The following is a 22245-nucleotide window of genomic DNA, read 5'->3' on the forward strand; positions in this document are numbered from 1 at the left end:
GAGCACCAGCAGGACAGCGAGGGGAGGACAGACTGCCCTCCCCCAGTGCCCTGTGTGCTGGAGATGAGGGTGAGGAAGGTCATTCAGGATAAACCAAGGAGGGAATGGAGTGGGAGCCTGGGGATGCCAGGGAGCTCTCAGCAGTGGGAGTGGTGAGGGAGGAGAGGCCGGGAATGCCACACGTGGGGGAGCAGAAAATCCCAGGAATTGAAGCAGGGAAACGGCGGCAGCCAGAACAGGAGGCAGGAAAGGTCCCTCATCCTGGCCATAAGCAGGGCTGGGTGTTAACTCCCGGGATTATCCTGCCCCGGAGGCAGGAGAGCTCCACACCTCTGACAGGAAACCCCGAGCTGGAAACTCACTGGTGCTCGGTGCAGAATGTCTCAGTGCAGGAAGAATTTCATTCCCCATCCCTGGAACATCCCGGGGTTATCCTGCCCCGGAGGCAGGAGGGTTCCACACCTCTGACAGGAAACCCCGAGCTGGAAACTCGGTGCAGAATGTCTCGGTGCAGGGAGAAATTCCTTCCCCGTCCCTGCAACATTCCTGGGAGCAGAGCAGCAGGGGGGGGGGGGGTCCCACCTGGCCCCCATAGCAGGGAGCAGAGAAATCCATTCTCCATCCCTGGAACATTCCTGGGAGCAGAGCAGAGGCAGGAGCTCCCACCTGGTGCCCCCAGCTGCCTGCCATCCCCTGCAGCCCCCAGCCCACCTTTCACCACCTCCCTGCCACCTCTCCCCTCTCTTCCTCCCTTTTGCTCCCGTTCTCCACTTTCATCCTTTTTTCTCCCCTAGCCGTGTCTCTCTTGTCTCCAGGCCTCCCAAACTCATCTCACCTGTGCCCCATCAGCAGAGCTCAGCACTTTCTCCTGTGGCTCCAAAAGCCTTTCAGTGGTCAGTCCTCCCCCAGCACTCTCTGGACAGAGTCTCCCTCTCTCCCTGCTCCCTTCCCCCTCCTCTTTCTCTCCCTCCCATAATATTTTCCATATGAAGAAGCCTTCCTGAAGCCTCACAGTGCCCTCTTGGCGAGTCTGAGGCGGGTTAGAGGAGACCCTGGGAGCCTTTAATCCTCTCTCTCTCTCTCTCTCTCTCTCTCTTTCATCCTCAGCCACAGCTGGACGCCCCATTGATGTGGAACAGACCAAACACCAGGCCCCTCACTAAGCTGCTGCTGTGGGGCCTCTCCTCCTCCTCAGGAGCCCTGAGCAGTGTCCAGCTCCTGAGCAGGGTCCAGCAGCCCCTCCACACCCAGCCTGGGGGTCCCAGCTTCCCCCTCTCGCTGCCTCTGCTCCTTCCTGAGCCATCTTGCAGCACTTTATTCTGAGAGTCTCCCTCATCCCATGATCCCCCTTTCCCAGGCTTGTTTGGGGTCGATTCCCCCCGGCCCCTGCGGAGCTGGGCGAGGGTGAGGGGCTGCTCTGTGTTGCTGCAGCTCGTGGTTATGTCCCAGGGAGGGCCTGGTGGGCTCCACCAGCTCAGCACTCCGGTCTTGAGTCTGCAATCGGCTCAGAGTTTGGGGGAGAAGCGTTTTTAAAGCCCACTGCAGGTGAGGTGAGAATATCTTTGAATTGAGGAATGGTTTGGGTTGGAAGGGATATGAAAGACGCCCCCTCTGCCATGGCAGGGGCACCTTCCACCATCCCAGGCTGCTCCAAGCCCCGTCCAACCCGGCCTTGGGCACTGCCAGGGATGGGGCAGCCACAGCTGCTCTGATGTCCCACAGGGATTTCTGTCCACCTCCTCTCCAAACCTTGCAGCGTGGATAGGACGGGCTCAGGAGGGGACAAACTGCCGTGTTTGGGGACCTGCCTGCAGCGAGCAGGTGACAGGGACAAGTGGCTCAGGGACTGGGGGCTGTGGAAGGGGTCCCAGGGTGGCACTGGGGACTCTGGGAGGTGTCTCTACCATGGCAGGGTGGCACTGGGGGCTGTGGCAGGGGTCCCAGGGTGGCACTGGGGGTGGCACTGGAGGCTTGGTGTGGTCCCAGGTGGCACTGGGTGCTGTTGGGGGTTCTATGGTGGCACTGGGGGTGGCACCGGGGGCTTGGTGCGGTCCCAGGGGGCTCTGTCAGGGGTCCCAGGTGGCACTGGGGGTGGCACTGGGGGCTCTGTGCAGTCCCAGGATGGCACTGGGGGCTGTGACGAGGGTTTCAGGTGGCACTGGTGGTTTGGTGTGGTCCCAGGGTGGCACTGGGGGCTATTTCAGGGCTCCCAGGTGGCACTGGGGGCTGTGTCGGGGGGGTCCCAGGGTGGCCCCGGGGTCTCGGTGCAGTCCCAGGGTGGCACTGGGGTCTCGGTGCGGCCCCAGGGTGGCAGTGGGGGCTCTGGGAGGTGTCTCTGCCATGGCAGGGTGGCACTGGGGGCTGTGTCGGGGGGTCCCAGGGTGGCCCCGGGGTCTCGGTGCGGTCCCAGGGTGGCAGTGGGAGCTGTGTCGGGGGGGTCCCAGGGTGGCCCCGGGGTCTCGGTGCAGCCCCAGGGTGGCACTGGGGTCTCGGTGCGGTCCCAGGGTGGCCCCGGGGTCTCGGTGCAGTCCCAGGGTGGCACTGGGGTCTCGGTGCGGTCCCAGGGTGGCACTGGGGGCTGTGTCGGGGGGTCCCAGGGTGGCCCCGGGGTCTCGGTGCTGTCCCCGGCCCGGGGCACTCGCGGGTGTCACCGGGGCTCATTCCTGAGCCTCCCCCGCCCCCTGGCGGCCCCGCTCCGCCACTGCAGCCCCCTCTGCTCCGAAAACCCAAAAAAACCCCCCAAAACCCCAAATCCCCGATATTTTCAGAAAAGTCTAACCCAGAGAAGCTGCTGTGGGTGTGACAGCAGCCAGAGTCAATCAGCTGCAGTTCCGGGGTTTGCTGGAAGGCAGCAGAGAGGGGATGGCTCCATCCTCAAGCTCCAAAGGAGCTTTGGGGAATCCAAGAAGACAGGGAAGAGGTGGATTGATAACAGAGTTCAGAGAAAGGGGGAGAAAATGATCTGAGTTGTCGGGAGCACAGCTGAGGAGGGAAAATCAAAATGTTTAGGATGCAACTGTCTGGAGTCAGTCTGGAGTGGAAGGACTGAGGGGAGAATGGGAATGGGGATGATCTGATCTCTGGGGTCACAGTGGGTACAAAGGCATTGAAGTGGAGCAAGGCAGCAGAGAGCAGGGACAGACAGAGCTGGGAGGAGTGTTCAGATGGGGCTGGTGCCTCACTGGAACAGGAAAATGCTGCAACCTCAGCTGCTTAAAAAGATCTTTAGAAATGCCATGGGCAGGCCTGATCCTGCTGTGTCACTGGGCTGGCTGAAGTGACCTCCTGAGACAACATTCATCTTCTTCCCTGGGAGTCTATAATTAAAACCACATTGATCCTCTGCCAGAGATGCAGCAAAAGGCCCAACTTCATTACATTCCTGCTGCTCCAAGAAGCCAGGCCCTGGATGGGCATCTCCTCACGACCTGTCCTGCCCCACAGAGCCTCTCCCATGGGGCAGGACCTCCCATGGATGCTGCAAACACCGTGGGAAGGGCTGAGGAGCAGCTCTTGGCTCAGTTTGGAGGCAACCAGTTGCAGGAACTGAACTAATTGCAGCCTCCTGGGATTTGTTCAGCAGAGCCCGAGCGTGTTCCCCCTTCTCGTTACCGAGCATCAAGTGCCTGATGAGAGAGGGATTTGGGGACAAGACAATGCAGAGATATCTAGCACAAAATGATTAGCCAGAATGTATTGTTAATAAGCTGCTTATTCATATAATTGGAAATTCTTTGCAGCTGGGGTGTCAGTGGAGGCTGAGTGTGCTGCTCTGCTGGAGCGGGGCAGGTACCGGCCCAGGGGACGCCGTGCTGGCACAGCAGCTCCTGCTCCTCCTTCAAGGGCAGGGAAGGACACAGGGAGGTGAAGGGGAGGCAGAAAGGCTCAGCCAGGCCCTGCTGATGAGGGACACAATTCCCAGTGTGGGAGCACAGGGTGTCTGGGAGCAGGGAAAAGCACAGGCCTTGTCTAGCATCCTTCTCCAGCATCCTTACAGCACCCAGAAAGAGAAGGGCCTGGTGTTGGGGAAGGTGAAACAGGAAAGCTTTATCAATATGATTGTTTGGCCAAAGAGTTTGAGAATATAGAAACTAATATAGTTGCTGTATTCTAATATTTTGAGAATATAGAAACTCTAAGTGAGATTGAAGTGAAAGCAAGCTTTGAGATCCCTCAGTTACTGAACAACTGGAAAACAATGGTGTGGCCACTGATTGTGATCCCCTTTTGATGGAACAACACCCTCTGCTTGCAGACAGGCCCAAGGGTCAGAGCAGACCCTGCCAGCTTGGCAGAAGGGGCCCAAAGAGGAGTTTTTAGGGTTTATAATGTAACACAGTGGTAATGTAATGATTCTTATAGGCTGTATGGAAATGCTATAGGATTTGTATCTTGTACTAGATTGGTCAGTGAGAATTAGAATATTCAACACAGAAGAAGATTTATGGTATTGGAACAGGAACCTCGCTCTCTTACCCCTTTTACTCTCTCATCCTCTCTGCCCCTCTCTTCTCTCAGGCCTGCTCTGAGCTGTGCCTGGCAGCTCCCAGCAGGGCCCTGCCCCAGGCCCTTTGCAATCAACCCCAAATCCTAAGCCCTGGCTTTGGAGATCTCTCACCTCCATCCATCCCAACCATCCCACCCCCATCGCTCCTATATCCAGGGAAGTGTGGCCTCGAGGCAGATAAGCCCTGACACTGCTCCTGCTTCCCAAAACAGCTGTTTGGGACAGAAGCAGCTGTGGGAGATCACGAGGGAGCCCCTCAGAGCTGGGGCAGCTGCCACCAGAGGGGACTGTGGTTGTGGGGTGCACACACAGCGGCTCCAGGGCTCACCTGCAGGATTGCACAGGAGCTTTGTGTGGGTTTGCAGAGTTCCTCAGAGAGGCTGGGGGAAAGGAGGGAGAGAAGCCATTCCCCATTCCCCCCGTTAGCCCTGGCTGACTGCAAAGCACCTGGGTGCAGAATCAGCCGCAGGAAATTCATGTGACATTCAAACTCCACATTTGGAATTTCAAATTTCAAACCCCGGGACATTTCTCTCCCACCAGCCAGGGAGGAAGAGGAGCCAGGTGGGTCGACCTCACCACAGGCTTGGGGGTACAGGAGGGTGACAAAACCAATGCCACCGGCCAGGCGAGAGCAGCAACAGCCTTTGGCACCAGGAGAGGTGGTGCCCCCCGGTGCCCCTGTGCCCAGCACTGACTGGGCAGTGCCATGTTGGTGTTTCACAGAGGAGAGGTTGTGCTCTGGGCTCAGGCACTTCCCCAAAAGCACCCCGAGATTGCTGTCATATTAATTTTGTAACAAAAACATGGGGAGGTGTTTCCGCTTGAGGCAAGAGCGAGAACTCAGCACTTCCCCCCCAGCTGTGTCACTGCCAGGCAGGAGAGGCCAGGGGCACCCAGGCTGGCACAGCACACGCTGGGCAGCCCCCAGTGATGCCCCTTCCCCGGGCCTGAGCGTGGCCATGGAGCTGAGAGCCCTGTTCCTGCTGCCACTCTGCTTCCCAGGTAGGAGAAGGGCTCGGGGCGTCCCTGGGGACAGGGAGAACCTTCCCCACCTCCTTCCTGCTGCCCTGGGAGCTCCTCCAACGTCAGCACCAGGCTCTGAGCTGAGCTGCGGGTGGCAGGGAAGGGCAGCCCCAGCTCCCTGGCTGTAGGAGCATCAGGGGGGTAGCACGGTCAGGATGGATGGAGATGAGAGATCTCTGAAGGCAGGGCTTGGAACTTGGGGTTTATTGCAAAGGGCCAAGTGCAGGGGCCTTTTGGAGCTTGGGGTTTATTGCAAAGGGCCAAGTGCAGGGGCCTTTTGGAGCTTGGGGTTTATTGCAAAGGGCCAAGTGCAGGGGCCTTTTGGAGCTTGGGGTTTATTGCAAAGGGCCAAGTGCAGGGCCCTGCTGGGAGCTGCCAGGCACAGCTCAGAGCAGGACTGAGAGAAGAGAGGGGGAGAGAGGATGAGAGGCTGAGAGAGTAAAAAGGCAAGAGAGCCAAAGCATAAGAGAGTAAAAAAAGTAAGAGAGTAAGAGAGGCAAGAGCTAAAAGGCAAAGTTCCTGTTCCAATACAATAAATCTTCTTCTGTGTTGAATATTCTAATTCTCACTGACCAATCTAGTACAAGATACAAATCCTATAGCATTTCCATACAGCCTATAAGAATCATTACATTACCATCCTGTGTTACATTTTAAACCCTAAAAACTCCTCTTTGGGCCCCTTCTGCCAAGCTGGCAGGGTCTGCTCTGAGCCTTGGGCCTGTCTGCAAGCAGAGGGTGTTGTTCCATCAAAAGGGGATCACAATCAGTGGCCACACCATTGTTTTCCAGTTGTTCAGTAACTGAGGGATCTCAGAGCTTGCTTTCATTTCAATCTCCTTTATAGTTTCTGTATTCTTAAAATCTTTTGCCAGACAATCATATTGATAAGGCTTTCCTGTTTCATCTTCCCCAGCACCTGGCTCCTCCAGGTTTCCAGGATGGTCCATGCTGGGAGCACAGAGCCTCTCCCAGCCAAGCCTTTCCCACCACTCTGTCCCTGCTCAGCTCCTCTAGGGCAGCCCTGGGTCAGGGCAGTGACCGTGCTCACAGGGATCTGAGGATGAGGGAAGAGATGAGGATCTGACTCCATGTTTCAGGAGGCTGATTTATTATTTTTTGATATATATTCTATTAAAACTATACGAAAAGAATAGAAGAAAGGATTTCATCAGAAGGCTGGCAAGCAAAGGAAAAGAAATGGAATGATAATAAAATCTTGTGACTGACCAGAGTCCGAGCCAGCTGGGCTGTGATTGGCCATTAATTAGAAACAACCACATGAGCCCAATCCCAGATGCACCTGTTGCATTCCACAGCAGCAGATAACCATGGTTTACACTTTGTTCCTGAGGCCTCTCAGCTTCTCAGGAGGAAAAATCCTAAGGAAAGGATTTTTCATAAAAGATGTCTGTGACACAGGGCCGTGTCCAGGGCAGTGCCAGTCCCTCAGCAGAGGGCACAGAGAGTGCCCAGAGCCAGCACAGCCTCACAGCCCTGGCAAGGCTGGGCATGTGGCAGGGGAGAGCTGCTTCCCTGCCCTGCCTGCTTCCCTCTGCTCCTCCCCAGCATCCCACACAGAGCCCCTGGCCCTGGGGTGCTGTGGGCAGGGCATGGTCCCCATTGGCCTGCAGGGACGAGGGGACAGCTGCAGCCACTGTGCCACACGTGGCCAGCACCTCGAGCACCCTGTGAGATTTAATCCCCAGCTCAAATCTCAACGCTGCCCTTCCCATTTCCAAGCAGGTGAATTCAGCGTGGGGAAGGGATCTGGGGTTCTGGAGTCCTTCCAGCCACCAGGGTCCATGGGGGAAGGTTGGAGGCAGAGTTTCCCTGTGTGCCCGGAGGGTTGTGGGCAGCTCTGCACCTTCACAGAAAGGGTGATGGGGAAGGGAAAGGGCTGCCCAGGGAGCTGCTGGAGTCACCACCCCTGCAGGTGTTCAAGAGCAGACTGGATGTGGCACTGAGTGCCATGGTCTGGGTGGCAGGGTGGTGTTAGGACATGGGTTGGGCTCGGTGATCTCAAAGGTCTTTTCCAGCCCTGTTGATTCTGCGATTCTGTCGTGCTGCAATTCTGTGGTTCTGTGATCAGCTCCCCTCTCCCTCACCACATCTGATCCTTCCAGGTCTCCACGGCCAAGCCCCAGAAGCCCAGAGACGACGGGAAGGGGACACTCTGCACATCCAGTGTCCTTATGCAGCATCGACTACTGGCCAGCAGATAAAATACTGGTGCCTCTCCCGGGGAAACAGAGGAAATCAAGAAGTCCTGTATGTACGCTCATATGAAGAAACCAAACAATCCCAGGATGGGAGAATTAAAATAAAGGATAACAAAGCTAATAAGACTGTTTCTGTCACCATGACTGGCCTCAAGGCAGAGGACTCAGGCACATATTTCTGTGCTGCTTACTACAGCTGCAGCTACGGCTATGAAAAGCTAAAGACAATCTCACTGATGGTTTTCAGGGGTGAGTACCTGCACCCCACCCAAAGCCAAGCCTTGTCAGGAAGCAACATCACTCCTTCCCCTGCTCTGCCCCCCTCTCCTCCACAGCTGAGCAGCTTCCCCTGATCCCCCCAGCCTCGCTCCCTGCTTTCCCTCCCGCACAGGGAGAGAAGGAGCCCCACAGCCCTGCCTGGTCCTGCTGGCTCCCACCTCCTGCCCCACCTCCTGAGGGAGTTGCCCCAGGGCATGATGTGTCCCCGGTGCCCCTGTGCCCAGCACTGACTGGGCAGTGCCATTTTGGTGTTTCACAGAGCTGCTCCAGTGGGAGCTGGACACCCTGACAGTGCAGTGCCCGGAGGGCAGCGATGCCTGGTGCCGAGGACAGACTGACTGCAAAGTCGTGGTGAGCAGACAAACATTTTCAAAACAGAGTAAAATGAAATCCCTGCAAGACAGAGCATCCATGGAGCATAATGCTCAAGGGGCTCTTGTCACCATGAGGAACCTGCAGATCCGGGACTCTGGTGTGTACTGGTGTGCGCTGGACTCCAGGCGCACTCGGAAAATGGAGGTCGTGCTCTCTGTGTTCAAGAGTGAGTACCTGCCATGTTCTCTGTGTCCCTATGAGTACCTGCCATGTTCTCTATGAGTACCTGCCATGTTCTCTGTGTCCCTGTGAGTTCCTGCCATGTTCTCTATGAGTACCTGCCATGTTCTCTGTGTCTCTATGAGTACCTGCCATGTTCTCTGTGTCCCTGTGAGTACCTGCCATGTTCTCTATGAGTACCTGCCATGTTCTCTGTGTCTCTATGAGTACCTGCCATGTTCTCTGTGTCCCTGTGAGTTCCTGCCATGTTCTCTATGAGTACCTGCCATGTTCTCTGTGTCCCTGTGAGTACCTGCCATGTTCTCTATGAGTACCTGCCATGTTCTCTGTGTCTCTATGAGTACCTGCCATGTTCTCTGTGTCCCTATGAGTTCCTGCCATGTTCTCTGTGTCCCTGTGAGTTCCTGCCATGTTCTCTGTTTTGCAGGGACCCAGAGGTATTGCAGTGCTGTGGGATCCCCCTTTGGGGGCTCAGCAGACATCCTGGGTGTTTTGCAGGGACCCAGAGGCTCACAGCCAAGGAGTCAGGCAACATCACTGTCAAGTGTCACTACAAGATCGCAGACTACAGCACTGTCACCAAAGCCTGGTGCAAAAGGGAAGAGGGCAAAACGTGCAACGTGCTGGTCACCACCAGGCCAGAGTCCCCAGCAGCCAACAGCACAGCTCAGGAAGGTGTCAGGATCCAGGATGACATCCAGCAGGGCATTGTGACCATCACCATGGAGCAGCTGCAGGTGCAGGACTCGGGTGTGTACTGGTGTGCACTCCAGGATGGCTCCGGGCTGCTCTGCATGGAGGAGATCACACTCAACGTTTCCAAGGGTGAGTATTGGTATTTTTACCAATCTAGCTGGACAGGACGTGCCTGAGTTTGTCTGGCCTTGCTGCTGAACCAAACAGCGGCCACTGTGGTGTTTCACCCCACAGACACTTTTGGCTGCCTGGGTGTGTGGTGTTTCACCCCACAGACACTTTTGGCTGGCTGGGTGTGTGGTGTTTCACCCCACAGACACTTTTGCCTGCCTGGGTGTGTGGTGTTTGACCCCACAGACACTTTTGGCTGCCTGGGTGCTGCAGCTGGGCACGTGGGGACAAGTCCAGGCCTGCAGGAGCTCTGGTGGTGCTGGGATGGAGCTTCCCCCCATAACAGGGGCTGCTCCTGGGGTTTCCCTCTGCTGGAGAAGCTTTAAGGGCATGGTGAAGGAAAGGAGTCGGCTCTGATTGAGGGTTTGGATCAGTTCTTTAGAATGACTTTATAGCCCCTTTAGAGTGATTCATCCTTTGGCTTTCAAAGACCTTCCCTTGGGTTATCAAGGGAACAACTTTAGACTGGGATTTTACAGATCTGTGACTTGTGGGTTCTCTTTCAGACAATGTTTTAATGGTAAGGGAAGGCAGTGAGGGCCCTGGTCATGGCAGGGCAGCACCAGGCAGCACCATGGCTCCTGCAGCACCAAGAACAAAGCAGTGCAGATGATGAGAGGGGACATTGGGATGCTCTGGACAAGCTCAGGGGATCAGGGCCATGGGAATGCAGGGGCAGAGGTTTCACTGCTGAATGCAGAGCAGCCCCACAGTGACCATTCCTCTCCTCATGTCTGTCCTTGCAGCGTTGCGTCGAGGAGGTTTTCCAGACTCTGAAAACCAAGAAACTCTTTTGGGTGACAGGTAAGGCCTAAATGAATCTCTGAGCCTGAGCCACTCACAGGTTACTCACGTTGTACACCTGGGGCAGGCAGGCCCTGGGCACTCTGCCTCCTGCCTTAGAGGAATTGGATATGACAGGATCCTCACCAAAGGTGGCCTCTCCTCCTCCAGCTGCCCTAACCCTAATTCCAAAGAGGCAGATTGGTAAAATCGTGCCAGAGCCTTCTGCAGATGCCTCTCTGCTTCTTTCTCTTCTCTCTTCTGCACTTCACATGAACAGAATCCCCAAATTCTGCCCCTCAGCCTCGACTTTGCTCCCTCCTGTCTGAGTACTTAGCAATGGGATTGTTAAATGATTTAACAATTTCAGTCCCTGGCTGCTCTTATTCCATTCACCAGTTAAATGTGAAGGATTTTTCTCCCTTTGTACATCTGCTGTCATCAGTGCTACAGCAGCACCTAAGAGCAGAACCATCCCTGCTCCAGAGAGCCTGGAGTTGTGCTTGGAGCTCTGAACAGGGGCTTGTTTCTAAAGCCTGGAGAATGGTTTAGGAAAAGCTCAGGAGGTACAGCCAAGTAGAAAAATCAAGAATCAGGAACCAGGGAAGGTCCCCAGTGCCTCTTTTTTCTGAATCAGCAGGGACTTGCCCAGGCTCACAGAGGGAGGACCCTGCAGGATCTCTCTTGCAGGAGAACCAGACCCTCCTTCCAACTGAGCACATAAAACCTGTCCCTGTCCCTGTCCCTCTTTTGGTCCCTGTTTGGTGATGGGCTGTTAAACCATCCCACCCTGGTGACTGCCTTCCTCTCCTCCAGCTGCAGTGGGAACACCTTCCTCATCCTGTCCGTGGTGCTGCTCTTCCTGCTGCTCCTGGCCCTGCTCACCTCCACAGCCCTGGCTGTCAGGTACTACAGGCTGCTCCTGAGAACAGGTACGTGGGGCTGGGAGTGCCCCAGGTGAGCTCAGGGCCCTGGCAAGGTCAGTGTCTGGGTTTGGAAAGCCAGGCAGGAGCCTCCCCTGAAATGGAGGATGTGAACCCTCCCCACCCCTCCCAGTTGCTATAAATTTTAAATTAAGGGGCTCTCAGGCAGAAATATGGGAGCAGGAAATGACAGTTCTTTAATAGGGAAAGGAAAAAAAACAGGATTAAATAAACAATGCAGTAAACTGGAACAACACTGACAGAGTCAGAACCCGGCCTGACACCCTGTGGGTCAGGGTGGTGGCAGCAGAACCATTGGAATTGTGGCTCAGCCCTCCTGCAGTGTCAGGGATCCTGACACTGACAGTGACAGTGCTGGAGCAAGGGGGATCTGTAGAGAAGGATGGATTCTGCCTCTGAAGATCCAGGGCAAGGAGAGGCAGCTGCTGTTCCTCTGGGCAATCCAGTGCAGAAGCTGTGCTGGTGTTCCAGAATCTCCAGATTATATCCAGGTAGGAATGCTTGGCTCCTCCCCCTGGGCTCACATCTGCCAATGGGATGCTGTAGCTCTTATCAGCCATGCAGGGACATTCCATAGCTGTTATCAGCAGTGTCCCCTCCCGAGGGAGGAGTGATTGTGGTCACTCAAAGAGAGAGATAAGGCAAACTGCCCACTTGACAAAGGTAATCTGCCCTACAGATGGCAACTGAAAACATCTTGCATTGCAATCTTCAGCAGTCAGGTTGAAGGTCTCAAGGCAGGCTCCTCCCTGCCTCCCCTCTGAATGAATCAAACCCAGGTTCCTCCAGAGGTGCAAACACCTTAGAGGAGCAGTAAAGAGAGCAAAAAGTGTTCCCCAGGCCCAGGGCAGAGGCACATCCCATCACTGAGCCCTCCCAAACCTCCTCAGGCAGAGCTTTTCATGGATTTCTCCACATCTAAACCCTCTGATTTTGCCTCATTCTCTAAAGGTATCAGAGAAGCAGAGGACACCAGTGACAGAGCAGAGGGCACAGCACAGGTAAGGAAAATGAAACATTTCCCCCGTGGTGCCAAACCCCTGACCAGCAACCTGGGAGGAACTGTCAGACCTGGTGAGGAGCCTGGAGCTCAGTTTGGTTATAAACAGGAGGGAAATGGTATTTAATGGCAGCAGAGAGAGGAATATTCATAGCTGGAGAGAAATCAATGCAAGGAAACTCCAGCAGGAGCAAACCCAGTGGAGCAAATTCTGGTAACCCCTGAGAAGAGACTCGAGGAGTAGCAAGCAGGATCAGAGCACGAGGCTCCACCTGTATCCAGGAGAGGTGGGGAACAAAAGAGTTCTCTGTTCCTCCACCTCTGTCACAAGCAGAGGTAAAATTTGACACAGCTTCTTTCCTTGGGAAGGAAAAACAGAGGTAAAATTTGGCACAGCTTTTCCTTTCCTTGGAAAGGAAAAATCAGAGGTAAAATTGGACACAGCTTCTCCTTCACTTGGGAAGGAAAATCAGAGAAAACCAGAGGTAAAATTTGGCACAGCCTCTCCTTCACTTGGGAAGGAAAACCAGAGAAAATCAGAGGTAAAATTTGGCACAGCCTCTCCTTTCCTCGGGAAGGAAAACCAGAGGTAAAATTGGACACAGCTTCTCCCTTTCCTTGTGGGAAAATCTCCTTCTCCTGGCAGCAGCTGTGCCCTGGCACTGACTCATGCCAACAAGAGTTTTCCCTTTCTTTTCCCAGCCTGGCCGCACTGGGAGGAGGGAGAGTTCTCAGGATGGCAGCAAAGGGCCAGCATACATCAACCTGGATGTGCAATCCCGTGCCAGCCCTGAGGATCCTCTTTACTGCAACGTGGAGCCAAGCCAGGCTCCCAGGAACCCCCAGCACGTGGAATACGCCATCATTGCCTTCAACCAGTCCCCAAGGACCAGCAGGGAATGAAGCACAGAATCCCCAACAAGCCAGGAATGGGAGGAAGGAACTGGAATACGCAGTGGGAATGAGGATAGGAGGTGTGTGGAGGGACAAGCTGAGTTTTGCTCTGTGTGTGTGGTGTTTCCTGAGCATTTTCAGCCCTCCCTCCTGCTTTAGGAAGCAGAGGTTTTGCCACACTTGTGGCAGATTGCCTCAGGTCAGGCAGAGCTGTGGGGGAATTGCCAGGATGATCTCTTGTACATCTGCTTTTCCAATTCCATTAAAGTGCAGAAGCTTGGAGAGGCAGGTGTGAAAAGGAGCAGTGTGGACATGGCTGGGTGGGATATCCTGGTACAAATCCTGCCCCAGTCCCAAGAATTCAGCTCCTGTGGCCGAGCAAACTCATTTCCAGTGCTGCAGGGATCAAACCTTGCTGTGGCTGGGTTCATTTTCATGGAAGGGGTTGGGGATGTGAGTGCTGCATTCCAAGAAAAAGCAGAACCAGCTCCTGCACTTCCCTGTCTCTGCTGGAAACGCCCCAAATGACGCATTTTATTTAACAGTCATGTGGGCAGCAACGTGAAATGAGGTTTTGGGGCTCAGTTTTTGCATTGCACAGATCCATTTTAGGTCTTCTTCTAGTCAAGCTGAAAGAACTTCATAGTTTTTAGTTTACAATTCACTTACAATTGCTGAAACGATTGTAAGAAGTGTTACTGAAAGGCTCAGCCAGCACTAAGTCCTCACAAGAGCCTATTTTTAAATTTACTTCTGTTTTATCATTACTTATGATCTCTCAGAAGCATTTGCTTGTGAGTTTTTTTTTTCACTAGAAATATTTCCACAAGTAACACTCCTGATTTCCCTGCCCCAAGCCCTGCTGGAGGTGACAGCCCAAAGGGGCCTGACCCAGCCCTCATTCACATCCAACAGGCTCCTCTTGCCAGGCCTGCAGCAGGGGGAGGCTGGTGGAAATTTTTTTGAGATTTTTTCAGATGCGTTGACCTGACAGAAAAAAAAAAAAAAAAAAAAAAGAAAGAAAATGGTTCTGGAAATGGTTCATTCAGGCCAACAATCCCCAAACAGTTTGCTCTTTGTGCAGTTGCACTGGGTCAAGCTGTGGAAGAGCAATAGCAAAAAAAAACAGTGGAGGGGAAGAGAGGCATTTTTTGGGAAGATTCTTGAGGAGAATCCAGATTTGTGCTCGCTGGAATGAGAAGGAACAAAAGCTGCAATCAGTCACCTGACAGAGAATTTCTGGTCGCTGTGAGGGACCATTTTCTTAAGCACTAACTCGAGGAAAGGCACATTTAGGAATGGCCAGGCCTGCAGGTTTTGCACCACACCAGTTTCAAAGCCAGGGTCTGTTTGTACTTCCGTGGGAGATCTCCAAGTAAATAAATCAAAAATGAAAACCCTCAAAAATTCAAATCCAGCAGCCCACCCCCATCAGTCTGCTGATATTCCTGAGCCCCTCCAGCACTGTGGCATTGGCTGGCTCAGAATCCCCAGCAGAGATCCTGTGGGTGGGTGACACAGGTGGCTGCTGGGCTTGTTTGAAGCACCCACAGCTCCTCCTGTGGCTCCCGTGCCCCTGCCCTGCTCCGTGTGCTTGGATTTCACACAAGGATCCTCCCTGCACAGGCTCTTCCTCCTAAAAACCCAGGGGGTGATGTCCTTGTCCTCCTTCACCCTTAGGATGCTGCCAGAGCTGCCAGGAGATCCTCCCTTTCAGCTTTCCAGAAATTCCCCCCATGCACAGCTCCTGTAAATAATTTATCGTGATTGATCCCCATCGTGCCAGCACCAGGGGGTGGATTCCCACCACCACAGGGATTTTGGGAAGGAATTTTTCCCTGTGAGGACGGGCAGGCCCTGGCACAGGGTGCCCAGAGCAGCTGTGGCTGCCCCTGGATCCCTGAAAGTGCCCAAGGCCAGGCTGGACAGGGCTGGGAGCAGCCTGGGATGGTGGGAGGTGTCCCTGCCATGGCAGGGATGGAGCTGGATGAGCTTTAAGGTCCCTCCAACCCAAACCACCCTGTGATTCCATGGTTCCATGAGATCCAGCTCTGCTGGGAGCAGACCCCCAGCCTGTGGCTCCAGGCCACCGCGTGCTGCTCCCTCCCAGGCTGCCTGAGCTGGGCAGTGCTGATGCCTGAATTTCCAGCCCACGAGGGCAATGCCTGTCCCTGGAGCATTGCTCAATGTGCAGGATGAAGAAGATGCCAAGTTCCTGTGCTCCTTCCTTCCGGGCCAGCAAGCAGGGGAGAGGAGCTGCCCCTGGGCTGAGCCAGCTCCTCTCCTGCTCCTCTCCTGCTCCTCTCCTGCTCCTTCTCTGCTCAGCCCCATGGAGAAGCTCCTGAACCTCACCTTGCTCCTCCTGTCAGGTAAGATCCACACGTGGTTTTGGGGTCAGGTAAAGGGGAAAGGATTGGGGCAAAGCTTTGTCTCAGTCTGAAGGCTCCATCCTCAGTTTTCCCTTTATTTACCAAAGGGTCGCCCATCAAAGGGTGATCCCAGAGCTCCCAGGTTTCCTCACAGGGATCCTTCTGAGTCAGAACAGGAACCACTGATGAGAGAAGTCCTGTGTGCAACGTGAAATTGCAAAATCTTGGGTTGTTTGCATTAGCAAATGGCATTTACATAGATGCAAATGATCACAGGTGGGGTTCAGGGCGAGGGAAATGAAACCCAGTGAAGGGCACAGCTCTGAAATCCCAGACACCTGAGTTTTCCAGCTTGGAAATGAATGAAATGAGGTGCAGGGCCCAGCTGGGGCTCTCTGCAGGGCTTTGGGGATCCCAGATCCTCACAGCAGGGAAAGGCAGCAGACTCGGGCTGTGGGAGCACAGGAACCTGTCCCAAAAACTGGGATGAGCTTGGGAAAAGCTCATTGTGCTTTGGCACCCAGGAAGAGAGAAGGAGCACCAACAGTTTATGATCTGTCAGCAGAGTTGGTTGAAAAGAGAATGACAAATTTTCCAGAGGGACATCAGGGAATCTTTCAGTGATTCTGTTGGAGAGATGTTTTGCAGTGCTGTGGGAATTCTGGGGCTGGAGGGGCAGAGCTGGAGGAGGGAGGGGGAAATGGGAGAAGCAGTTAAAGAGTTTTGGAGGGATTGAAGAGGACTGGACTGGGTATTCCATGAGGTAAACTCTGACTGGAGCAACACATCAGGATAAAGCCCTGTAGGTGTTGGATTGCACAGATCCATTTTAGGTCTTCTTCAAGTCAAGCTGAAAGAACTTCATAGCTTTAGGTTTACAATTCACTTACAATTGTTGAAATGATTGTAAGAAGTGTTATTAAAAGGCTCAGCCAGCACAAAGTCCTCACAAGAGCCTATTTTTAAATTTACTTCTGTTTTATCATTACTTATGATCCCACAGACGCATTTGCCTGTGACTTTTTTTCACTAGAAATAGAGATTTCCACAAATACCACACTGCATGTCTCTCTGGAAGTATTAATAGCTCAGACTGTCCCCTCTGCCTGTCACAAAGAGGAATGGAAATTACGAATAAGGAACCAAGACAATTAAAAAAAAAAAGTCATGCAGACAAAGACCAGTTGTCAACATGGTTAAAATTAGTAAGGTATTAAAAGATGAGGTGGAAAAAAAAGTTAAACTGGATTTGATAACTGGGATTCAGAAGGAACCAGTGAGCAGGGCACTGGTTTGGAGGTGTCACTGGGACAAATTCCAGAACATCTGAGCCAAGATCTGAGCACAGTGGGTTGGTCATGGGGAAAGTGGACAGGTGACATCCTACAGGTGACAACCCTGAGGGTGACAGCCCTCGACAGGTGATAGCCCTGTGGGTGACAGATATCCTTCAGGTGACAGCCTATGGGTGACAGCCCTACAAGTGACATTCCACAGGTGACAGCCCTATGTGTGACAGTTCCACAAGTGACAGCTCTACTGGTGACAGCCCCACAAGTGACAGCCCCACAGGTGACATCCCTATGGGTGACAGCACTGCAAGTGACACCCTGTGTGTGACAGTTCACAAGTGACAACTCTATAGGTGACATCCCTATGGGTGACAGTTCCACAGGTGACAGCCCCATAGGTGACAGCCCTACAGGTGACATCACAAGACAATGAAAATGACGTTCAGCATCCCCACAATGAGGGGTAGACGTGGAAGAGCCTTGGCTCACCCCTCCCTGTGTCCTGCTGTCCCTCTGTCCCTCCGTTCCTCCATCCCTCCGTCCTTCCATCCCTCTGTCCCTCCATCCCTCCCTCCGTCCGTCCCTCCATCCCTCCATCCTTCCATCCCTCTGTCCCTCTGTCCCTCCATCCCTCTGTCCCTCCATCTCTCCCTCCGTCCTTCCATCCCTCCCTCCTTCCATCCCTCTGTCCTTCCATCCCTCCGTCCTTCCATCCCTCCGTCCCTCTGTCCCTCCGTCCCTCCGTCCCTCCATCCCTCCCTCCTTCCATCCCTCCATCCCTCCGTCCCTCCATCCCTCTGTCCCTCCGTCCCTCTGTCCCTCCATCCCTCCATCCCTCCGTCCCTCCTAGCATCCTGCGCTGCCGAGAACATCACCGTGGTGGCCGTGGAGGGCGACACCATTTCCGTCAACTGCTCGTACGACGCGCGGCAGTGGTGGCGGGAGAAGAGCTGGTGCCGGCAGCTGGGCCGGCGGCGCTGCCAGCCCGTGGTGAGCGCCCCGCCCGCCTGGCTGCCCCTGCCCAGGCCCAGCAGGGGCAGCACCTCCATCAGGGACAACGCCCGCGCCGGGCTCCTCACCGTCACCATCAGGGGCCTGCGCCGGGAGGACGCGGGGCTCTACCAGTGCCAAACGGAGTTCCTGGGCCACACCCAGAGCCTGAGGAGGGTGCAGGTGGAAGTGCTGGCAGGTACGTGATGGGGGGGGCCCCGAGTTCGGAGGGTTCCTCAAGGAATTTCAGGGGTTCCTCAAGGAATTTCAGGGGTTCCCCGAGGAATTTCGCAGGTTTCTGTTGGGATTTTATGGGTTCCTACTGGAATTTCACAGGTTCTTATCGGAATTTTACATGTCCCTGCTGGAATTTCATGGGTTCCTGTTGGAATTTCACAGGTTCCTACTTGAATTCCACAGGTTCCTACTGAAATTTCACGGGTTCCTATTGGAATTTCATGGGTTCCTGTTGGAATTTCACATGTTCCTACTGAAATTTCACGGGTTCCTATTGGAATTTCATGGGTTCCTGTTGGAATTTCACATGTTCCTACTGAAATTTCATGGGTTCCTATTGGAATTTAATAGGTTCCTGTTGGAATCTCACATGTTCCTATTGGAATTTCACAGGTTCCTATTGGAATTTAATTGGTTCCTCAAGGAATTTCACATGTTCCTATTGGAATTTCACAGGTTCCTACTGGAATTTCCTGGGTTCCTATCGGAATTTTATGGGTTCTTATTGGAATTTCACAGGTTCCTATTGGAATTTGATGGGTTCCTATTGGAATTTCACATGTTCCTACTGGAATTTCACAGGTTCCTGTTGGTATTTCGTGGGTGTCTGCAGCTGCCAAGGGCCCACTTGAGTCAACATCTACTTTTGTTTGGCTCTAAGGAGGTTCTGTGTTTCACTGCCTCTCTTTATTCCTGATTTCCAGCAGTGTGACCTCACTGTTAGAGGGTATCTGACAGGTCCTTATTGCTCCCAGTGCCCCTGCGTTACCTGCCCAGCTGAACATCACCCAGAAACAGCTGCAGACTAAACTGTTGTGTTTCCATCAGCAGCCGACCTGGTGACCCACGTGCCAGAGGAGCTCAGAGCTGTGCAGAGCATCTCCAGGTGAGCCCAAACCTCCTCGTGCTGAGATCTCCAGTCTTCTAGGACTAAGGCAGCATCACAAGAGATTTTTTCAAGGTTGGACATTCCTCTTCATGGTTGTGCTTCTGGTTCCCCACAGGCCCCCTCCTGACGTGGATTTCACCGTTTTCTACATCCTGGCTGGATTCCTGGTGGCCAAGTTCGTGGTGGCTGTGCTGGTTGGGGCTGTTGCCCACAGCAGGAAGAACAGGGAGAGAGGGCAGAACCCAGAACTGGGTGAGTGCCACTGGCAACTATTTACAGACTCGAACAGAGCGGGACACTCAAAAATCAGTGCCTTGAGCCGTTTTATTTCAACATCAGTCTCAACACTTAACAATGGAGGCACTCGATGTGAACAGCTCACTGATTTAAGCAGAATGCCAAAGAAACGTAATGTTACAACACAGCATAAAGCAAAATCTTTCCAAGTTTCAGCCAATCACACCTAGAGCAAAAGCATATTGACATGACTTCTACCCAATTACATGGAGCACACGTAGCCTCGGTTAAAACAATAGCGGCCTATTTTCTAACACAATGGCTCGTTCATGTTAGCCTTCTAAAATATACATTAAGTCAATTTGTTGCAACCAAAAAGGACAAAGCACATAGGCTTATTGTTCTATTTCTCATGTCTAAGCTGCAGCCTAAAACTCTTTCTGCTATCTTGGCATTTCTCTGTCCTTGCTGGCTTTTTGGGGCCTGCTTTTTTACCATTTTCTCAAAACCCTCTAACTTTATGGATTCCAGCAGGTGAGCAGCAGGTGCTCCCAGTCCCTGCCGACCTTGGACATGATGGAATCGGCCTCTCCTGGGAGAGCTCTGCGTGAGCCAAGCCAAAGGGAATCCATGGAAAAGGCCACCTGCCATAAGAAAAGGATCACTACTAAACACAGGTCTGGAAGAACCTGTCACTCTGGAGAGGTTCCCATCTTCTTCATCACCCCTTCCCCTTGGTGTCTCACCCCCAGGCAGTTATTCCAGACCTCATTCCCAGGACCATTCCATCATGGGCTGAACTGACACCCATCAACTTCCTGTCACCTCAGGTGACAGATTCTGGCCTTCCAAGGTGAGGAAGAGCAGCTCCCAAAAGCTGCTTGGGACAGTGGGGATGCTTGGAGAAAACCCCTGTGGAAAGATGTGAGGAGCTGCAGGACACACCAGGACCGGGATGGGGTCCCCTTGCACCCCTGAGCCAGCTTCTCCTCTCTGAGGGGACTTTGTGAACATAGGAGCTGTCTCTCTGTTGGTCTCCCTGTGTTTTCTCCCAGGCTCCAAACCCATGGGCACTCACGTTTCTTTTTCCCTGCAAAACTGAGTAAAATCCAGCTGATTTCTCTGGCGTGGCGTGGGTTCCTGCAGGACAGCAGGTGCCAGTCGTGTCCCAGAGCCAGGGGTGATGCTTGGGACACCCTGGAGTGTTCAGAAGGTCCAGGAACACTCAGAGCCAGCAGGACAGGCTGGAACATCCAGAGCCAGCTCTGTGCAGGAGCAGCAGCTCAGAGCCCGACCTCTCATTGCCCGCAGAAGCAATGACTGAAATTTGCTTATTTTAATTACACTTTTGGGTTCTCGTTTTTAGAGTAGTTCTGTGTTTTGTCCAGAAATTGACAAATTTCAGTTCCCACCATTGAAATTCATGGTGGGACGTCTGGCAGCCTTTGTCCTTCCAAGGTCTTTCCCTCCCAACACTGTGAGGTTCTCAGTCTTAAATCAGCAACTTTTGGGGAAGAAAATCTGTGTTTGTTGCTCTCTCCTGGTCTGGACGGTGACTTGCTGTATGACTGCATCCGCAGAGAGGAATTTGCCATCTGAAATAAAAACATCTCCAAGGAAATAAAAAGAAATTAATCAATAACTTACTGATTACCATCAAAACCAATGGATGTAATTTGGTAGGATTGTATTAATCAAAACCAAATGGGTTTGGGGCAGAAACATTTCTGGGGCTGGTTCTGTCCTTCCCTTCCCCTGTTCTCTCTGTGCTGATGTTGGCTCTGTGACCTGCACACTCTGTGGGAGTTGTTTTTTCCTCTCTCCCCCCTCAATGAATCACAACTCGAGGTTCATCAGAACTTTTGGGGCTGTTTGCAAAAAAAAAAAAAAAAAAAACCAAGAAAAAGGAACTCTCCCTGTCCCTCAGTGCTCCCATCCTGTGAGAGCCAACAGGAAACTCCAGCTCTGTGTTGGGTGCAAAATTCTGTCCCAAATTCAAGGTAACTCTGATCAAAGCCCCGTTAAAGCTCACATTCCCTTTTACCACACATCCCCTCTGCTCTTCCCCAATTTCATGGGGCAGGGAGGAAATATTTGCAGCTGTAGATGAACCGAGGCTGATGTCCAGAAACCAAAACCACTTCAGTTAAAACCGCTCGGCTCGGTTTGTACCCAGCTGCTGAGGGTGGTGATGGGGTGAGAGAAAAGAAAGACCTGGATGCAGAATTCTGGAAAATAATTGCACTTTTCTAACAGCACAGCACCTTGGTGGGCAAACCCAGAGGAAAGCTGGGGTGCATTTCCTTTTCAAAATGACTCAGTTTTTTAAATAGCAGGGAGCTACAAACCCAAATACAGGAAACTGCTCGTGTCTGGCAGCAGCTGATACAGCACCACAGCCAGGCCAAGCGAGCTCCATCCTCTGGACCTAAATATTCACCATCAAAGTAGTAATTACTGCCCATGCTGGTGAGATCCAGCAAAGTGGTAAAAAATCTGCTTTATTTTAAACCTATGAGATTTTTCCTGGGCTTCAGAGAGACAAGCGATGCATTTGACATGTTCTAATAAACAAGGGGCTTCTTGGAAAATATTTGTCTGCTTTATAGTATCAATTGTCATCAGCTTGAGCTCCTGGGGTGGAATTTACACTGCAATGTAGTGATTTGTTTTACAAAGAAATAACTCTGTATTTCCCTGTTTGTTGTTTATTAACACACACCTGTCCTCCAGGACAAATCCAGCCTGACTTTATTACAAATTACACCCCTGTGGATCCAACTGCAGAATCCTGTGATCGTGGGGATATGAGCAAACATCCCTCAGGGATTATGGATAAATCCCCAAATTTTGCTGAGATTTTCCTCCTAATTCCGTGAGCTACAGACCGAGGATGCTGAACAGGACCCAAAACTGGGTTTAATTTTTGGATATCAAGGTTGCAGGAAGCCTCCAGCCTAGGTACTGGGTGGCAGGGGAGGGAAGAAGGTGGAAAGGCAGGGAATGCACCCTGGATTGGATAAAATCTGCTCTGTGAGTGACTCTGCAGTGCTGAAGGGTGAGAGAGAAAAGTAAATTCTTGTTGACTGCTTTGGTGTGACTACACAACACCAAGCTTTTTTTACCGTTATATCCAAGATGATTTTATTATTCT

At 52.9% G+C, this 22245-nt stretch overlaps 2 protein-coding genes across 4 annotated transcripts in view; both read left to right on the forward strand.

Annotated features, from left to right (window-relative positions):
- Positions 1–13353, forward strand: part of LOC118696178 (polymeric immunoglobulin receptor-like) — a 116431-nt gene extending 103078 nt beyond the window's left edge. Inside the window, exons 2-8 of the mRNA XM_054517313.1 lie at positions 7660–8004; positions 8294–8575; positions 9088–9414; positions 10203–10260; positions 11056–11171; positions 12135–12184; positions 12886–13353. Coding sequence (XP_054373288.1) covers positions 7660–8004; positions 8294–8575; positions 9088–9414; positions 10203–10260; positions 11056–11171; positions 12135–12184; positions 12886–13086 — 1379 coding nt within the window. The 3' untranslated portion in view covers positions 13087–13353. The remainder of the gene's footprint in view (positions 1–7659; positions 8005–8293; positions 8576–9087; positions 9415–10202; positions 10261–11055; positions 11172–12134; positions 12185–12885) is intronic.
- A 1960-nt stretch (positions 13354–15313) lies between these two features.
- TREM2 (triggering receptor expressed on myeloid cells 2) lies at positions 15314–21787 on the forward strand. 3 transcript variants are annotated; one of them, XM_036398616.1, is made up of 5 exons: positions 15314–15446; positions 17589–17927; positions 18797–18851; positions 18970–19106; positions 19626–21787. In XM_036398616.1, the coding sequence occupies exons 1-5, from the start codon at positions 15407–15409 to the stop codon at positions 19700–19702; spliced, it is 648 nt and encodes a 215-aa protein (XP_036254509.1). In that variant the 5' UTR covers positions 15314–15406; the 3' UTR covers positions 19703–21787. The 3 variants fall into 3 exon arrangements, with proteins under 3 accessions (XP_036254509.1, XP_036254507.1, XP_036254508.1); XM_036398614.1 differs by having other exon boundaries at positions 15339–15446; positions 18794–18851; positions 19623–21787; XM_036398615.1 differs by having other exon boundaries at positions 15339–15446; positions 19623–21787.
- Positions 21788–22245: the final 458 nt, after the last annotated feature.

This window comes from Molothrus ater, chromosome 25, assembly GCF_012460135.2.
Source record: "Molothrus ater isolate BHLD 08-10-18 breed brown headed cowbird chromosome 25, BPBGC_Mater_1.1, whole genome shotgun sequence".
Lineage (NCBI taxonomy): Eukaryota > Metazoa > Chordata > Aves > Passeriformes > Icteridae > Molothrus > Molothrus ater.

Coding starts and splice junctions, on each gene's coding strand:
- TREM2 (XM_036398614.1), top strand. CDS start 15,407: ATGGAGAAGCTCCTGAACCTCACCTTGCTCCTCCTGTCAG. Junction 18,852..18,969: donor GCTGTGCAGAGCATCTCCAG/GTGAGCCCAAAC, acceptor GGTTCCCCACAG/GCCCCCTCCTGACGTGGATT. Junction 19,107..19,622: donor AGGGCAGAACCCAGAACTGG/GTGAGTGCCACT, acceptor TATGGATTCCAG/CAGGTGAGCAGCAGGTGCTC.